The sequence below is a fragment of the Lepeophtheirus salmonis genome, chromosome 10 (assembly GCF_016086655.4).
Source record: "Lepeophtheirus salmonis chromosome 10, UVic_Lsal_1.4, whole genome shotgun sequence".
NCBI classification, from domain to species: Eukaryota; Metazoa; Arthropoda; class Copepoda; order Siphonostomatoida; family Caligidae; genus Lepeophtheirus; species Lepeophtheirus salmonis.
Window position 1 is genome coordinate 8240632 of NC_052140.2, and position 15405 is coordinate 8256036.

Genomic DNA, 15405 nt, shown 5'->3' on the forward strand with positions numbered 1-15405 from the left:
TTCTAATTCATTTGATGAATTCTGGATTTCTGTGATGAATGATTGTCCCGATATGGCTAAAGGAACTTTATATTTAATTTGAACTATGTATATAGGGCTGATATGGACTTTAAGTCAAATATTTGCATAAAATTGACTCTAAATTTTATATACATCTCTCAATGAAAGGTGTAAGGTCACACATGGTCTAGCCAGATATTTTAAGGGTCGAACTAATTTATTTTTTTGGGAAACCATTGGCTAAGAATATAGTTAGTAGGTATGTGTTGGCATTTTGTATATAAGTAAGTATGGCTGAACAAAAAAATGAAAAAAAAAAGGTAACTTTTTTTTTGGAAGTCTTATACATTCCTCATTTTTGATTACAGTGATAAAAATTATGGTTAATGGTAAAGTGAAGAAATACAACTTTATAATAATAATAAGTACTTCTTAAAAAAGTTCATATTTTAAAATTTATTGGGATTTCTTGCTTAAAAAGTAATTTTTTAATATTTATTTAACTATGAAGGTTTATTGAAAGTATACAAGGGCGTCCGCAGAAGAATATTTTAGGGAGGACTTGGTTTTTGGATTTTTTTTGGAAAAAATTTCAAAATCTACAGCTGTTTAAAAAAAGTTAAATTTTTTGGATAAAAATTTCTAAAATCCATATTCATTCTCGAGAAATTAAATTTTTTGTAAAAAAAATTTCAAAAAGACAGAGCTATTAACAAAAAATTAAATTTTTTTGAAAAAAAGTTATAAAAATCCATAGCTGTTTAAAAAAATTTAAATTTTTTTGGAATTTTTTTTCAAAAAACCCATAGTTGTTTAAAATAAGTATAATTTTTTTTTTTTGTGGGGGCTACAGACCCTCAAGCCCACTCACTGGGGATGCCCCTGGTATATGAAATGTGGCTCTCTGTAGGGCCCCAAAGCAGAATATTTAGGTTATAAAGGGATTATCAATCAGGGGCACACCATTTCAATCCAAGGGTAAACATTTGTTGACGAAATCATTAGCTCTGCAAGTAAATTTTACATAAAAATGACTTGTGAAATGATAAAACATTTTATGAACAAATTAATATGATATTATTTAAATTATATTATATCACTGTTTTGTATTCGACGATGAAAGTCAAAATATCTTAAATGAAGATGGTTTCAGATAATATGTTTCTTTCATATTCGATAATAATGAGGTAAGATAGTGAGTTTTGAATTCGAAGAGACTCGACTCGACTCAAGATCCATTTGTCTTTATATGAAACGTTTTACTCCCTACTCGACGTCCAAAGGAACTTCCCGTGTTGGGTAAGCTCTCGTGGAGTGCACAAGGGGTAGATTGAGGTCGATTATTATTTGAGATAAAAGATCCAGACATCGGACCATATGGGTCTACGTCAGAAGAGGCCTTAAAACCCCCCGAGCGTGTACTTCCCCTCCGTACTTGATAGAATGCTGTTTCTTCGTCCTCATGTTCATGATTATAGGTGTCTGTGGTAGTTTTGATGGGATTTCCGTTATTTGTTAGGGATCCATGTCGGCTATTGACATTCTTCACTCGACCCGAACCGAAGCTTGAGCGAACCTCTCTCACCATTTCGCTCCAAACATCCATCTAAAAGTACAAAATATATTTATTGGTATAATGCATTTTGATAGCTTTAATTGCAAATATACTTTGATGTCTACTTTAAATATTCAAAATATTTATAATCTGTTTAATTCATGTAATGCGATAAATCACTCATACTTAGGGGGAAGTGGAGGACTGTTGTAACACATCTTGATTTTGGCATAATGACTGCAGGTCTCAGGGGCGTCTGCAAGGGGTGGGCTGACAAGGCTGTAGCTCCCCCCAAATTAAGGAACTTTTACTTTTTACTATAAATATATGACTGTGGACACCCCCAGACTGGGAGCGGGGTTGAGTTAGAACTAGGTCAAAAATTCAATAGAACATATCTGTATGTTGGCTATTGGCTGAGTATTTTTTAGAAATAGTAATAACCTTTGGTTTAAATTGGATTAAATACCACTAGTCAAATGTTGCAACTCTCCTAATAGCAAGGGAAGGCTGCAATATTTTAAAATATCAAGCTTGAGTTTGAAATCAAGAAAATTACCCTGATGAATATTTTTGAGGAGTAGATAACTAGGCCACGGTTGACCTAGAACTAAAAAAATCAGAATATAGTTAAATTTGACATCCCAACCAGTTTCTCAGCTGTTTGGACATCTTGAGATCCTCTAAAATTAGTTTTAAAAAACTAGAAAAAAAAGTCTCAAACCCTTTCGGAGATCCATGGTGTCATGTATTAGAAATAGAAACAACCTTTGGTTTAAATTGCATTAAATACCACTAGTCAAATGTTGCAACTCTCCTAATAGCAAGGGAAGGCTGCAATATTTTAAAATATCAAGTTTGAGTTTGAAATCATGATGCATTGTATTTTATATCGAAATGCAATGTGTAAAAACACAAACTCTTATTTTATGCACTCTTGTGTCAGACTCGACAGGGTAATTTCAAGATACCCAAATCAAAAAATTAAATGAGAAAAAAAAATGAAAAAAAAAAATGGAAAAATGGTCATGAGCACTTTTGGATAAATTTACCTTTTTTTCATCTACAGTATATTTCTTCATTGTCTGCATATGATACATATATGTATGTGGGGTTTTTAAATAAAAAAGCTATTTAGTTAAATTGGCTTTATTCAACAAAATATTGAATATATAGGATCATTTTTTTCTGTACTATCTTTTTTAGGAGTTATTATGTATATCTAATATACATCACATATTAGTATATTGACAATTCTTTAATTAGCTTGATTATACACATAATCATATTTCAAACAAGTGTTTTTAGGTTTTGTATAAATTACTTAATCGGATGTAGGCTGTTATAGCCCTGAGCAAGAGGTCGTCAAATTTAAGATTGGTATAATTTACTTTGAATCTCTGCCAAATCTTCATAAAGTCTTTGTGGACAGACGTATACGCCTGTTTTCTGTAAATGGCTAGCACAACAGTCCCTCCATGCATTTTGATATTTTGTAGGATATGGACCAATACGATATGAAGTTTTGGAGTTACTTCGAACATAAGATCAAGGAAGTTATAGGCCTTTTAAGGTATTGAATTATTTACTTTTAAATTAATGTATTATAGCAGATTGAGAAATAATAAGTTTTATATTATACAGGGTGTGGTAGCAGGGATGCCCACAGGGTGTGGCTTGGAGGAGCTGTAGCCCCAAAAATTTAGGAATGTTTGCTTTTTATGAGAATTTTTTTTTGGTCAGAATCAAAAAATTTTACTCAAAAATAGGGATAAAAATATTTTGCTATTTTTTTTGTGAATGACTATGGATTTTTGAACAGAGACCGTTGAAATGAAAGAACCAAGACCGATAGAACTGCTGAAACTGAACCGGGCACAACCTTGAAAAGATGGTATTTTAATCTGAATTGGCTGAAATTTTGGTATCGTTACATCCCTATTTTTATCTCTATGGGTTTGAGCCTTTCTTTCCGTTTCTTTTTTGAAGGAAGTTTGCGTGATACAATAAAAGTTACGACGTTAAGTATTTTAGTTTAATATTTGTCATAATGATGTCAAACGTAGAACGTTTTTCAAGGACCAAAAACAGGGGTGGGACGGATTTTAAATGCCCATTTAAGGACCTCTACAACACTGATTATAACTTGTTTAAGTTATTTAATGCAATAAACAGCACCCACGTGTATACATAATGATATTTCGCACTTACAATAAACATACAACAAAAAATACTGGCCTTATTATTCCTTACATTTTCTTCATTGGCCAACTTTCTGGATTTCCATATGAATTCAAAAACAGCAACTAAGCAGGCTATTCCCATTCCTGCCAGTAGAACAACAAACACGCCACCTACATTTGCTAAACTTAATTCATTGGCCTGGGCACGATCATCATCCTTCTGTATCAGAAATAAAGGTATGTCAATGTGATTCGCATTGAAAACTGAATTTAATCACCTTACAAACCCCTCCACCTCTTTCCTCAGAAAACCAGCGTCTTTTAAGTAAGTGAAGACGTCCACCCTCCTGAAGTTTCAGTATGGCACTACTTATAGGCATTCTATATGGAGAGCCTAAAAATAAAATAAATAAAATGTGTTGTTATTTATATTTTAACCAAACAAGTTGATTAATCACAGGACAATAAACTTTATAATTATTTGTTTGATATTGATGTTAAGATGTGACTCTATTTTTTATAGATTCAACTTAACCAAATATTTGAAAATGCTAACAGTTAAATTAAGGGATGTAGCCATCCAAAATTTTTGTCTTCCTGGAAGTTTTTGTCCTAAATATTACAGGCACGTCCGAATTGGACGCAAAAGCCGTCCCATAGAACAATCACCATAGATATTGTAGTCATCGATCAATATTCATCTGTTTCGATAAGAATAATAAATAATATGTCGAAATTAAGAAAAAAGACAAGCTATTATGATTCATGAAAGGTAATTATAGATGTACTAAACTAATTCAATTGGTAAATTGAAGTACCAGGAGACCTTTTAAAATTTGGGACGTTTTTAAATAACAGGCATGGGATTAGGCGTGTCACGCCCAGAACAGGGCGTGTATTAAGGACTCATACAAACTTAGTAACATTTATTACTTGGTATATTTGTTGGACTAGGCTAAATCTTATAGGTTGCGTGTCTACTAAAAATATGCTGTATATATTTTTGTCAGACAAGTCTAAATAAAATGAAGTCCCAAAATTTAATCCCTCGATTTCTAATCTGGGTTTGTCTTAAATCTTAAGGAAATCTCCGAATCGGACGTAAAAAGTACAATTCCATGTTTTTTTTTGCACAATGACGTCATCGTAGATTGATGAGTCAGTGACTCAGCGTATTTTTTAGCTGTCCCGTTTTTTTGGAATTGGTAATCCGAAGAATGAATTTTCTTTTCATTAGTATTATTATTTAATTCCTGAGTAGTGGACATCCTTTCCTAAATAGATTCAATTGTATTCAAAACCTCATTGAACCTTCCTCTGTGCTCATAAAAGACGGAGTCTAACGCTGAAGATTTGTTGTGGCTTTATAATTGTAAGTCCTTTTTGGACTCAGAGTAGAATCGGGAATCGACATCGAAGTAATTCTAGCAAATGTCCTTATTTATATCCTTCTTCCCTTGTCACAGTTGTTTGTAATTGATCTAATGCTACGTCATGAGCATTTTTCTTTCTCTCATCCAAAACATTCTTCAAGTTGCTAGGGATACCATGTTGATTTTTCGGTTTCTTTTTTTTTAAACATTCCCATTCTACACTGTATTTTCATCACTGGTTATTTAAATTAAATGCTTATGAGAATTTTAAAGACTTTAATTCAGTCATTGTTCATAAAATTGGCCTTATATGTCCACTCATTTGGGCACACATCTTTTTAAAAGTGCTCTTTCGACACAGATCATTTCAGCTTGCTTCTTTTTGTCCTGTCACGTTTAGTTTTGCATATTAGTCCTTAAACTTATTAAGGTTGGTCTTTGATAACGTGACTCAACTTTTTTTTAATTATATATATTTAGCTCTGGTATTGACAGTCCGTAGGCCCAACAGCCTTAAGGACAAGTCCCAAGGACTAATAGGATTGTTCATAAGACTGGACTGGATCGAATAAATAAGAACTGGCACACCACTAAATTTACCTATACTTGAGTACTTTGGATCCGGATCCAAGACCCGTCCTATCGTTATTAAGTAATATTATATGTAAGCTTTTTAAGATCTGGAAAATCCCTGGGATGTTTTTTGGAGATCCGGAAAAGTTCAAGTAACCAAAGTTGGTTCGGGTCTTTGATCTTTTTGGATAACAAAAGCTTACATATAACCTACCTAGGTACTTTGGATCCATGTCAAAGTAAAGAGGTTTTTTCGGCTTCATTAATAAATATAGGAAGATATCATCGACGTACTTAAAACTTAATGAATAATTCATTGATACCAAGGTGTATAATTTACATATTCTTGTTATTTTATTAATGCAAAAAATTAAATACAATTCTAAAATAATCTAAAAAAATGATGTTTTTGTACCTGGAGGAAGAGCAATTCCATAGCTCTTTGAATCGAGTAGTCCGCCGATTTGTGTGGTATCACATTCTCTTTCGACAACATACTCAATCGTTGTTGACTCCATTAGAAAGGCATAATTTCCATTTTCCTTCTTGACCCGTTCAATTCCTTCTGGATTTCCTTTTGTAAAGACAACAGGTTTTGTAGATTCCATAAAACTCCACATTCTTTGATAAGTTGGGATCTTTGAGTCCTTTAACAAACAAAAAAAAAGTTAAGATAAGTAACAGTAGTGAGCAATGTTTTAACTTTGCTTTGCCCTTAGGTAAAAATGGTGTGCTCCTGATTTTTTTTACCTCGAAAAACGTAAAGTTGACCAATATATATCATGAAATTTCTGCTTTTGTAAGTGTTTTTTGATAAATATCATATTCCAACATCTATATGATTTTTTTATTGTTATTTTTCACCTTGAAAAATAACAATAAAAGACTATCGAAAATCTATATTAATAAAGCAACGTTTGCCTGTCTATCTGTCTGTATGAATAAATGCAAAACTAGTCATTGGGTGCATTGTATATAGTAGTGATGGACGATTAATCGGAATGGGAGAATTGGGTAATTTTTATGGAATCGGAATTAGGATCGGGAAATTTAATTTGCGATTCCCATGCTTATTTGTTACTGTTATTCAACTATTGATTATTTTTCTAAGTTATGGAAAAAATAAGAGCTCCCCCCGGCCCCCCCAAATTTAGGAATTTTTGCTTTTTTCTAGAAAATTTAATATTTGAAATTTAATTTAATTTTTCAATTTTTTTTGTAAAAAAATTAATTTTCTGTAAAAAACTATGTATTTTTGAAATTTTTGACAAAAATATAATAGATGATTTTTTTTTCCAAAATTTTTTTTTTTTTAAATTTAATTATTTGTGAACAGCTATTTTTTTTGAACTTTTTGCGAATAGACATGGATTCTTAGTTTTTATTCTAAAAAAATAGTTTTTCCAATTTTATTCAAAAAATTCTTAATTTTTGGATTTTTTTTTCACAAAAAAATTTAATTTTTGAGAATAGTATAGGGTTTTTATTTTTTCTAAAAAATTTAATTTTTTAAATTTTGTTCAAAAAAGTTTTGTATTTTTGTTTTTTTTTCCCCAAAAATTCCGAGAACCAAGCCCCTCAAAATGTAATCCTGTGGACACCCCTGAAAGGAAAATGGTATTTTTTAACTATTATTTAAAAAAATAAAGAAATGAAATCGGCATCAGGATTTTTTTTAACCGTTCCATCACTAGTATTTAGTGCTCCATGATGAATATCATACACACATGTTTGTATAAGAAATAATAATGAATTTGTATTAATGAAATATTGCAGGCGTGTCGGTTGTTTCTTGTTGTTTTTTTAGGCGTGTGCGTACAACAAGAGTACTGTTTCTGTTTTTTTGTTATTGCTCTCTTATGTATATCATAATTCAACTGCATTTTCAGAATATGTTAATATTTGAATTAAATATAAACGCTGGTCTGATAAAATGAATTTTGTTTGTTTTTATTAGAGGGTGCTCTAAAGACTAAAGCACTCATCAGTCTCCCCTCTACATATTATTTTTTTTCTCCGTTTTATTATTTTTTCATTCTTGAGGACAGACACAGAATACATATGAATTGATATAAGTATTGAGTAGTTATGTGTGAGTGTACTCATGAAAAACAGGGAGTGACCCAGAGGATTTATTGGGGAGTTATCTTTTATATGAGAAAAGCAAAATTTGTTTTGCAATGGGGGGTACAATCGCTAAGTAAATAAATAAATAAAGGTAATTTTCACGTTTCTCTAGGTACAGATTTGTCAACCAGTGTTTATTGTTATTCTTACTCGGAAGAAAGCACCAGTAGATCCAGATTCAACACAACCATATTTGATCTTTGTTTGTTTTGATAAGTCCTCTGCAGACTCAATTGGGGATTCCATTCTTTCGACAGTTAAAAAGGCTGCTAAATTGGCAGTGTATGAGGAAATCATGATGAGAGTGAAGAACCACCACATCCCAGCAACCATCCGCGTTGATATTGCTCTAAAAAAATTATGGATTTGTTAATACAAGGACACATTTTATGAACTAAAGTTTTACTTTGGCGCTAGATCACTTCCTTGTTGCATCAGTGAGCCAATTGTGAACCACATAGAATTCACCAAACTAAATTCATTGACTAATACATCCGGCTCGTCAGCACATGGATGAGGATTGTCCCACTCATACGGACTAAATCTTGCGAGAATAAATAAAAGTACAGATACGCCTAGATAAGCTGTAGCCATGTAGATCCACACGTCCAGTGATAAAGGGGACAAGAAGGAAAATAGATTTGGAGGCTTCCTAGTAGGCTTTTTGTATAGAATACTAACACCTAGGGATCACATTTAAGTTTTAAAATAATTTATATTCATTGACACACAAAATAAGTCTGGGCCAATATTAGGGTAAAGGCTGATTTCTTGCTTTTGACTGGAGTCCTGTGCTGACTCCAATTTCGTAAAAATGTAAATATACTGTCAAATCCAAATAAGCTTATGGTCAACGTTCTTTTAGATAGCAATTTCTGAATACTTAAAATACTTTGTAAGGGAGAAACACGAAGTAAAAAATCTAACTTTTTTGATAAAAACTTCTCATGAATTCCTGAGGATTTTTCCTTTGTAAAGGTACACATCTTAGTATGACACCAACAATTATATTCTGTACGTTACTTTTGAAATTCATTGCACATTGTTTTTCAATCAATACCGATGAATATGATGAGTACCTCAAAAAAATCTACCGCTGTAAGATAAGATAAATTTCCTCGATGATCTGTGAAAAACAGATCTAACCAAACACTGCAAACACTGGTTACCTCGAAATGGGGAGTTTACAAAATGACTTATGTACATAAGTGCCCAAAAATGGTGGTTTTTTTTAATATACTTCGAATATAAAAATAATCCAGATATAGTCTATTTTTCATATGAAAAATAGCAGTTTCCTTTATCCGTATTTGACTATATATATTGTAAATCTGTTTATTTTAATGAAATAATTTTGGCAATTAATGGGTGGTCCATCAAAATCTGAACACTTTGAATTTTAATCTTAAACAAGATATAATAATATATTAATTAATTAACAACATAATTTCAACAAGATTAATACTATACATAGATGTGTGTCTGAACACTCACAATCATTAACTTAGCCGCCCTTAGCGGCAATGATGGCTTCGAGGTGGCTGAAAAAGGACTAGAATCCGCAGCATATGTATTCCTCGGTCATGGCATCCCAGTGTTGGCTGACAGTGGCTTTGAGGGCCTTGGTGTTTGGATGAAAAACACTGCAGGCCTTCCCTCGACATGCACCTAGAAGGTGTAACCCTTCCTCCTCTCCAACGTTTCCGATTTTCTGACAAGGTAGGCGGTGGTTCTGGAGACGCTCAACTGCTTGAAGTGAGAGAATGGAAATTCGTTGATCACGTTCAAGTGTCTTTTCTCAACTTTTACATCAGCTAAAGAGCTCAAGTTTTTTTGTTTTGTAACTAATTGTTTATGCATTAATACATCGAAATATGAATTAATTTCAATCGTTCAAACATAATTAATTATTGAATTAGTAAGTGTTCAAATTTAAATGGACCACCTAGTCTTTACAAACACAAATATATGCCATCCATATAATATTACAAAGCAATATTATAATCAGAGATAAAAATAATATTATCCATCGGTTTGAGTTAAAAAAAAAAAGGGAATTTTTCAAATTGCTGTATCTCGGCTTCCACTTTAAATTTCGCGCGAAATACTGCTTTTGCTGTGACAAGCTGAATTATAACTTTCATATGAGACTTTTTGATAAAGAAAGTCAAGGTCATAAAAGCTGATCGCTGTTCAAAGCTTTTAAACCTCTTAAATAAAAGGGGGTTTCAAAATTCATTGTGGACGTCTATGAGAAAAAGTTTGTATTGGACGAAGAAATAATCGGAAAAATGTAAGAATCATCACCTTTATCTGGACTTGACTGTATACACTAATAATTTTTATTATAAATAAAAAAAAAGGGTTGACCTTTTTTTTTTGTAAAGGTCATATGAAAAATAAAATAAAACATTATTTTATATATAAAAATATCGTTTGATAAGTTAGGAGGTGTGTTAAAAAAGTACGATGACTTTTCAAATTTTGTACCTACGTACATTTGGTATGCTCAATTTTTTATCTTAGTACACTCGCCACTAACATATATTTATATATTAAGTTGCTATTTTGTTTGTGAGTGGCATCATGGTTAGAAGTATTTTGCATGTTTGGCGATTTTATTCTATCTCCATTGGGACAATTGGGATTTGGTTTCGATATCAGAATCATTTACCCATGATTGGCCACCAGTTATGACCCTTTTGGTCAAATCAAAATTATTCTTGACGTCTGTCAACAGCTCATGAGCGATGCTCATTCGACGATGCTTTTGGTCAAAATTAAGCAGGTTTAGAACAAACTTCGCTGACACTCGTTTCATACATAAAACGTTCGATAGAAAATTATGACTAAGCCAACCGATATGTTAATGCCCTCAGCAACTTCTCTGATAGTATTTTTCATCAATGCTTCAACGTTTTTATCTGTGGTTGACGTGTTTGGGCGTCCAGAGCGAGGGTCGTCATTGGCATCTTTCCGGTCATTTTTGAAGAATTTGTACCACTTCTAAACATTTTTTTTCTCAGAACAGTTTCACTGTCTGCCATTGTCAACATAATAAGTGTTTTGGAGCACTTGATTTTATTTTTTACTCAAAATTTGATTTAAATTCTTTTGATCTACTCAAAATACTTTGAACCGTTATGCCTCTCAGAAGCAAACTAAACATAAGATTTAGCTGAAACAGTAAATATATGTTCGTGGGAGTGTACTAACTTTTTGACAGCCCAGAACCCCCCCCAAAAAAAAAAAAAAAAACGTCCCTGAAAATAGTAAGTACCTAAATTCATGTAAGGCATAGTGAAATCAACCGCCTGTTCTCGTTCATAAGTGATTGTCAAGTCTGCGATAGCCAAGTCAGCTTTCTAAAAATAAGATTATAATATTTGATACATTAAGGTTAACATTTGTGTTTGAATATATATTAATATTCACTACCTGGGCCAAAAGTTCCCCCATCATTCCATTCCATTCTCCAGTTTCTTTATTTCGTTTACCATATTTTTGATCATCCACCCACTTGAAGGTGTAGTTGAACTCTGTAATGAAATTTGCATTAAAAGATTATATTACCACCAATTGAACTAATTGACGCCTATTGAACTACCAGAAGGGCCTAATATGCTCAGTGCCTTTATGCTAAGAATATGAAATTTACTAAAAGAATAAAAATCGGAAGCTATGTATGTGATAAATCAGCATTTTCTACTATTCACAACCAACATAAATTCAAACAAAAATCAAGTCTATGAAAATGTCCTATTAATATTTTACATTATAAATAGACACAGTTGAATATTTCATCCATATATTTCAGTCAATTATCCCTCTATTAGTGAACTTACTTTCTATAACGCAGTTAGTGGACTGGCTAAAAAAATTGAATGATTATAATTCATTTTTTTAAGAATATTCCATCCATTTTGCATTCGTAAATATACAAATTGTAACAATAAGACATCGAGAAAAAAATAAATCCTTGTTTGAAAATAATCTAACAACATGAGTTTGGGGGTTTTAACTAAAGAGACTATAAGGAAAAGAGGTGTCATGTATATCGATCAAGAATTTTTTATCTTATCTCTAATTTTGATTCGTCTGAAATTATGTAAATGCGCTTTTTCATCTCTTGCGCAGTTCATTGTTATATCACGTCCTTTGACTAAGATTAATCTAATGAATAGAAGTCAACGTTCCGGACAGGGTTATGTATTTTTCTTTAGAATAAACCAGGAAAATAAACTATTAATTAAAACCATAGTTCATAGTATCTCAATCATAATTATGTTCTAAAAAATTATAAAAGTTATTTTAAAACAAAAATACATCACCCTAATCATCTACGAAGGGTATTTATATTATATATGTTTTGATCGAGGTTACGTGAATAACATAATTCATATACATAGTTTGATTTTCTGTGAATAGCTATGAGTTTTTAGATTTTTTTTCTCAAAAAAATTAAATTTTATGTGAATAGTTTGTTGAAATTAATTCCAAAAAAATTAATATTAGATTTTTTTTTCCAAAAATCCATATCAGTGAATAACTATGGATTTTTAATAGGTTTTCGAAAAATTTAATTTTTGAATTTAAAAAAAAAAATATATATAAAAATCAAACTCCCCCTAAAAAAATGTAAGTATAATCCTGTAGACGCACCTGAATTTGCCGGATCTCGAAAGGATTTATCAGAATAATTTGCGGATGGACATTGACAATATTTATTTGAGGAATACAAATGTAATCCAGAGTCTATTCTGAAGGAAAAAAATCATTTTAACTTGCTTTTGTGTTGACAGGCCACATTTGTACAACAGTTTTTATTTATACGTAATATATTATTTTTTTCATGGCTGTGTTTAACTAATTAACATAAATGCGTAGAAGATAAGTAAATTTTATATATATATTAATTTTGTGTAATTTTAGTAATAAACGTTCACAAGTAATATAATTTGTGATCTTGTGTACAATAGGCATGTTAAAAAAAAAAGAAACCGCAAATCAAAATGGTAACCCTGACAATTGGAAGAAGGTTTTGAAAAAGAGAGAAAGAATTGAAAGAATAAGGTTTCATTAGATCAGTTACAATCAGCTGTGGCAAGGGAGGAAGGAGAAAAGGATATAAACAAGGACATTTGCTATAATTACTCCAATGTCCATCCCCAATTCTACTCTGAGTCCAACAAGGACTAAAAATTATAACTCGGGGTTACGCTACGTCTTTTATGAGTACACACGAATCTTCAATCAGGCTTTGAATATAATTGAATATGTTTAGAAAAGGATGTTCACTACTCAGTAATTAAATAATAATGACAACTGCTAAGGAAAAGAAAATTCCTTCTTTATTTTACCAATTACAAATTAACAGGCAATCTAAAAACACACTGAATTTACATAACTGAATATAATTAACTTTCAAAGTTAAAAAAAGGGTGAAAAATAACTCAATGAGCTATTGAAATCTCTCATAACATTCCCCCCCCTCCGTTATTTCCTAAGGATCATAAACACAGAGGGACCTTCACGGGTCATGGAAACTGCAATTTAATGCAGCAACCCGTGATACATATAACCTTGAGGTGGGATATACTTCACTCAATCATTTTAATCAATATCGTTATATTATTATTTCTGAAAAAGTCTCCAATGGAGACGAAATCGATGAAATGTTACTGATCCTCTTAACAACTATGTTTTATTACGTTGGTTGAATCAAGTTCGTCTTCTTTAAAACATTTTAATCATTAATGTACACAACAAGAAAGGCACATTAATAAAACCATAGGTTATTAAAAAAAGTAGGAAGAAAAAAAAAAAAAAAAAAAACAACACAGATAATAAAAATATCGACCATTCAAAAATACAAAATATATTAAAGTAAACAAAAATGAAGGTAATAATTTTTGGTAAAAAATAAAATAAATAAATAAAAACGTCTTTTATTGTGGAGGTTACAAGCAGCCATCGTCTTGAAAAACGTCATCAAAGTGTTTAGTGCTCCAAATAATTTTGATGAAACTTAGTATATCACTTTTACTCAAACAAACGTCCTCACAATTTTCCCACTGGCTTTTTCTTGACCTGGCAAGAGCATCGCATTCTCTCAGGAAATGGATGGGAGACTCAGATCATTCTTTACAATCTCATCGACTAATCCCATTTTTTAAAGATGCATTTTGATTGGAATGTGGCCAGAAACAAAGCTCACAAACTTTTTGAGGGATGTTCCAGTATGTGATTGCAATTTCCATCCATGATTAAGACTTTTAAATAACCGTTTCATTTGAGGGCAACTTGGATCATTCTGCCATTCCTGTTCCGATTTGCCGGTTACTATTTTTTAAATTTCTACCTCCAAAGTTGTCTGCAGAACTTCTATACAGGGTGTCCACGATAAATTGGAACTACTTTAAACTTCATCCCGATCCATAATGTGGACATTTGGGATTAAATCAGACTAATATAAACGGTTGCGTGAACAATACACTATAACTTCCACCACAATGGTTTTGACAACAAACAATAGTCATCATGGAACAAGCAAGGAGAGACGCCATCCTCGAATTGGCTCGCGCGGGACACAAGCCCTCTGCTATCTACAAGCTTCTTAACTACCCCAAGACCACGGTGTACCGGGTCTTCAATGGCTGGGAGGTTGAGGGGAAGGTCTGCTGCAAGGCCCACAACATGAGAAGTGACCGAATCTGCACTCCTCGCTTCCTTGAAGGCCTCCAGAAGTCCATCAAGGCTTCACTGGGGACTTCCTTGTCCAAGTTTGCCAAGAACCATGGAGTGAGCAAGCAGCTGGTCTCCAAGACTGTGAATGAGGACCTCGGGTACAGGTAATACCGAATGGCCAAACAACACCTCCTCACGGCATCCATGAAGGCCACCAGGTTCACCAACGGTAAGCATCTCCTCAATGACCTGAAAAGCCATGGAGGAAGAATCATCTTCTTCTCCGACGAGAAGAACTGGACTGTCGACAGAAGCTACAACGTCAAGAATGACAAGTGGCTTGCCAAGGAGAGGGAAGAGGTCCCTGCGGTCTTCACCACAAAGTTCCCGGCCTCCGTGATGACCCTGGGTATTATCTGCAGCACCGGTGAGGTGATGCCTCCTTTCTTCTTCAATCCCAAGGAAAGGGTTAACGCGATAAGGTACTGCGAAGTCATGGAGGAGTTCGTCATCCCCGGGATGAAGGATACGACCGCTGTGAGGGAGTTCATATTCCAACAAGACTCCGCACCCGCACACATCGCAATGAGGACCACTAACCTCTTCAACTCCCACGACATCACTTTCTGGGATTGCAAGACCTGGCCCTCCAACTCACCCGACCTCAATCCGTGTGATTACTACTGGTAGGGGAAGTTGGAGAGGGAGATGTGCAAGGTTAGCCACAAGAGCATCACGGCCCTGAAGGGCTCCATTATGAGGGAGTGGAATGCTGTCGATTCCGCGGAAGTCATCAGGGCATGCAAATCCTTTACGGGCAGGATGGAGAAGATGGTGGCTGCTGAGGGAGGACATGTTGAATAAATTTATTGTTTAACATCATGTCTAAATTTTTCATATTAACAAA

General features: G+C 33.1%; 1 protein-coding gene across 2 annotated transcripts in view; it reads right to left on the reverse strand.

The window, feature by feature from the left end:
- Window positions 1-355: 355 nt before the first annotated feature.
- The window catches only part of KaiR1D (Kainate-type ionotropic glutamate receptor subunit 1D), a 171668-nt gene continuing 156618 nt past the window's right edge, over window positions 356-15405 (reverse strand). The window contains exons 10-17 of one of the 2 annotated variants that reach the window (XM_071891430.1): window positions 11250-11350; window positions 11092-11176; window positions 8218-8494; window positions 7962-8160; window positions 6100-6331; window positions 4017-4132; window positions 3809-3958; window positions 356-1606 (exon numbers count right to left, since the gene is read on the reverse strand). In XM_071891430.1, coding sequence (XP_071747531.1) covers window positions 1229-1606; window positions 3809-3958; window positions 4017-4132; window positions 6100-6331; window positions 7962-8160; window positions 8218-8494; window positions 11092-11176; window positions 11250-11350 — 1538 coding nt within the window. In that variant the 3' untranslated portion in view covers window positions 356-1228. Of the gene's footprint in view, window positions 1607-3793; window positions 3959-4016; window positions 4133-6099; window positions 6332-7961; window positions 8161-8217; window positions 8495-11091; window positions 11177-11249; window positions 11351-15405 lie in introns of both variants that reach the window. The other variant, XM_071891429.1, reaches the window with a different exon arrangement.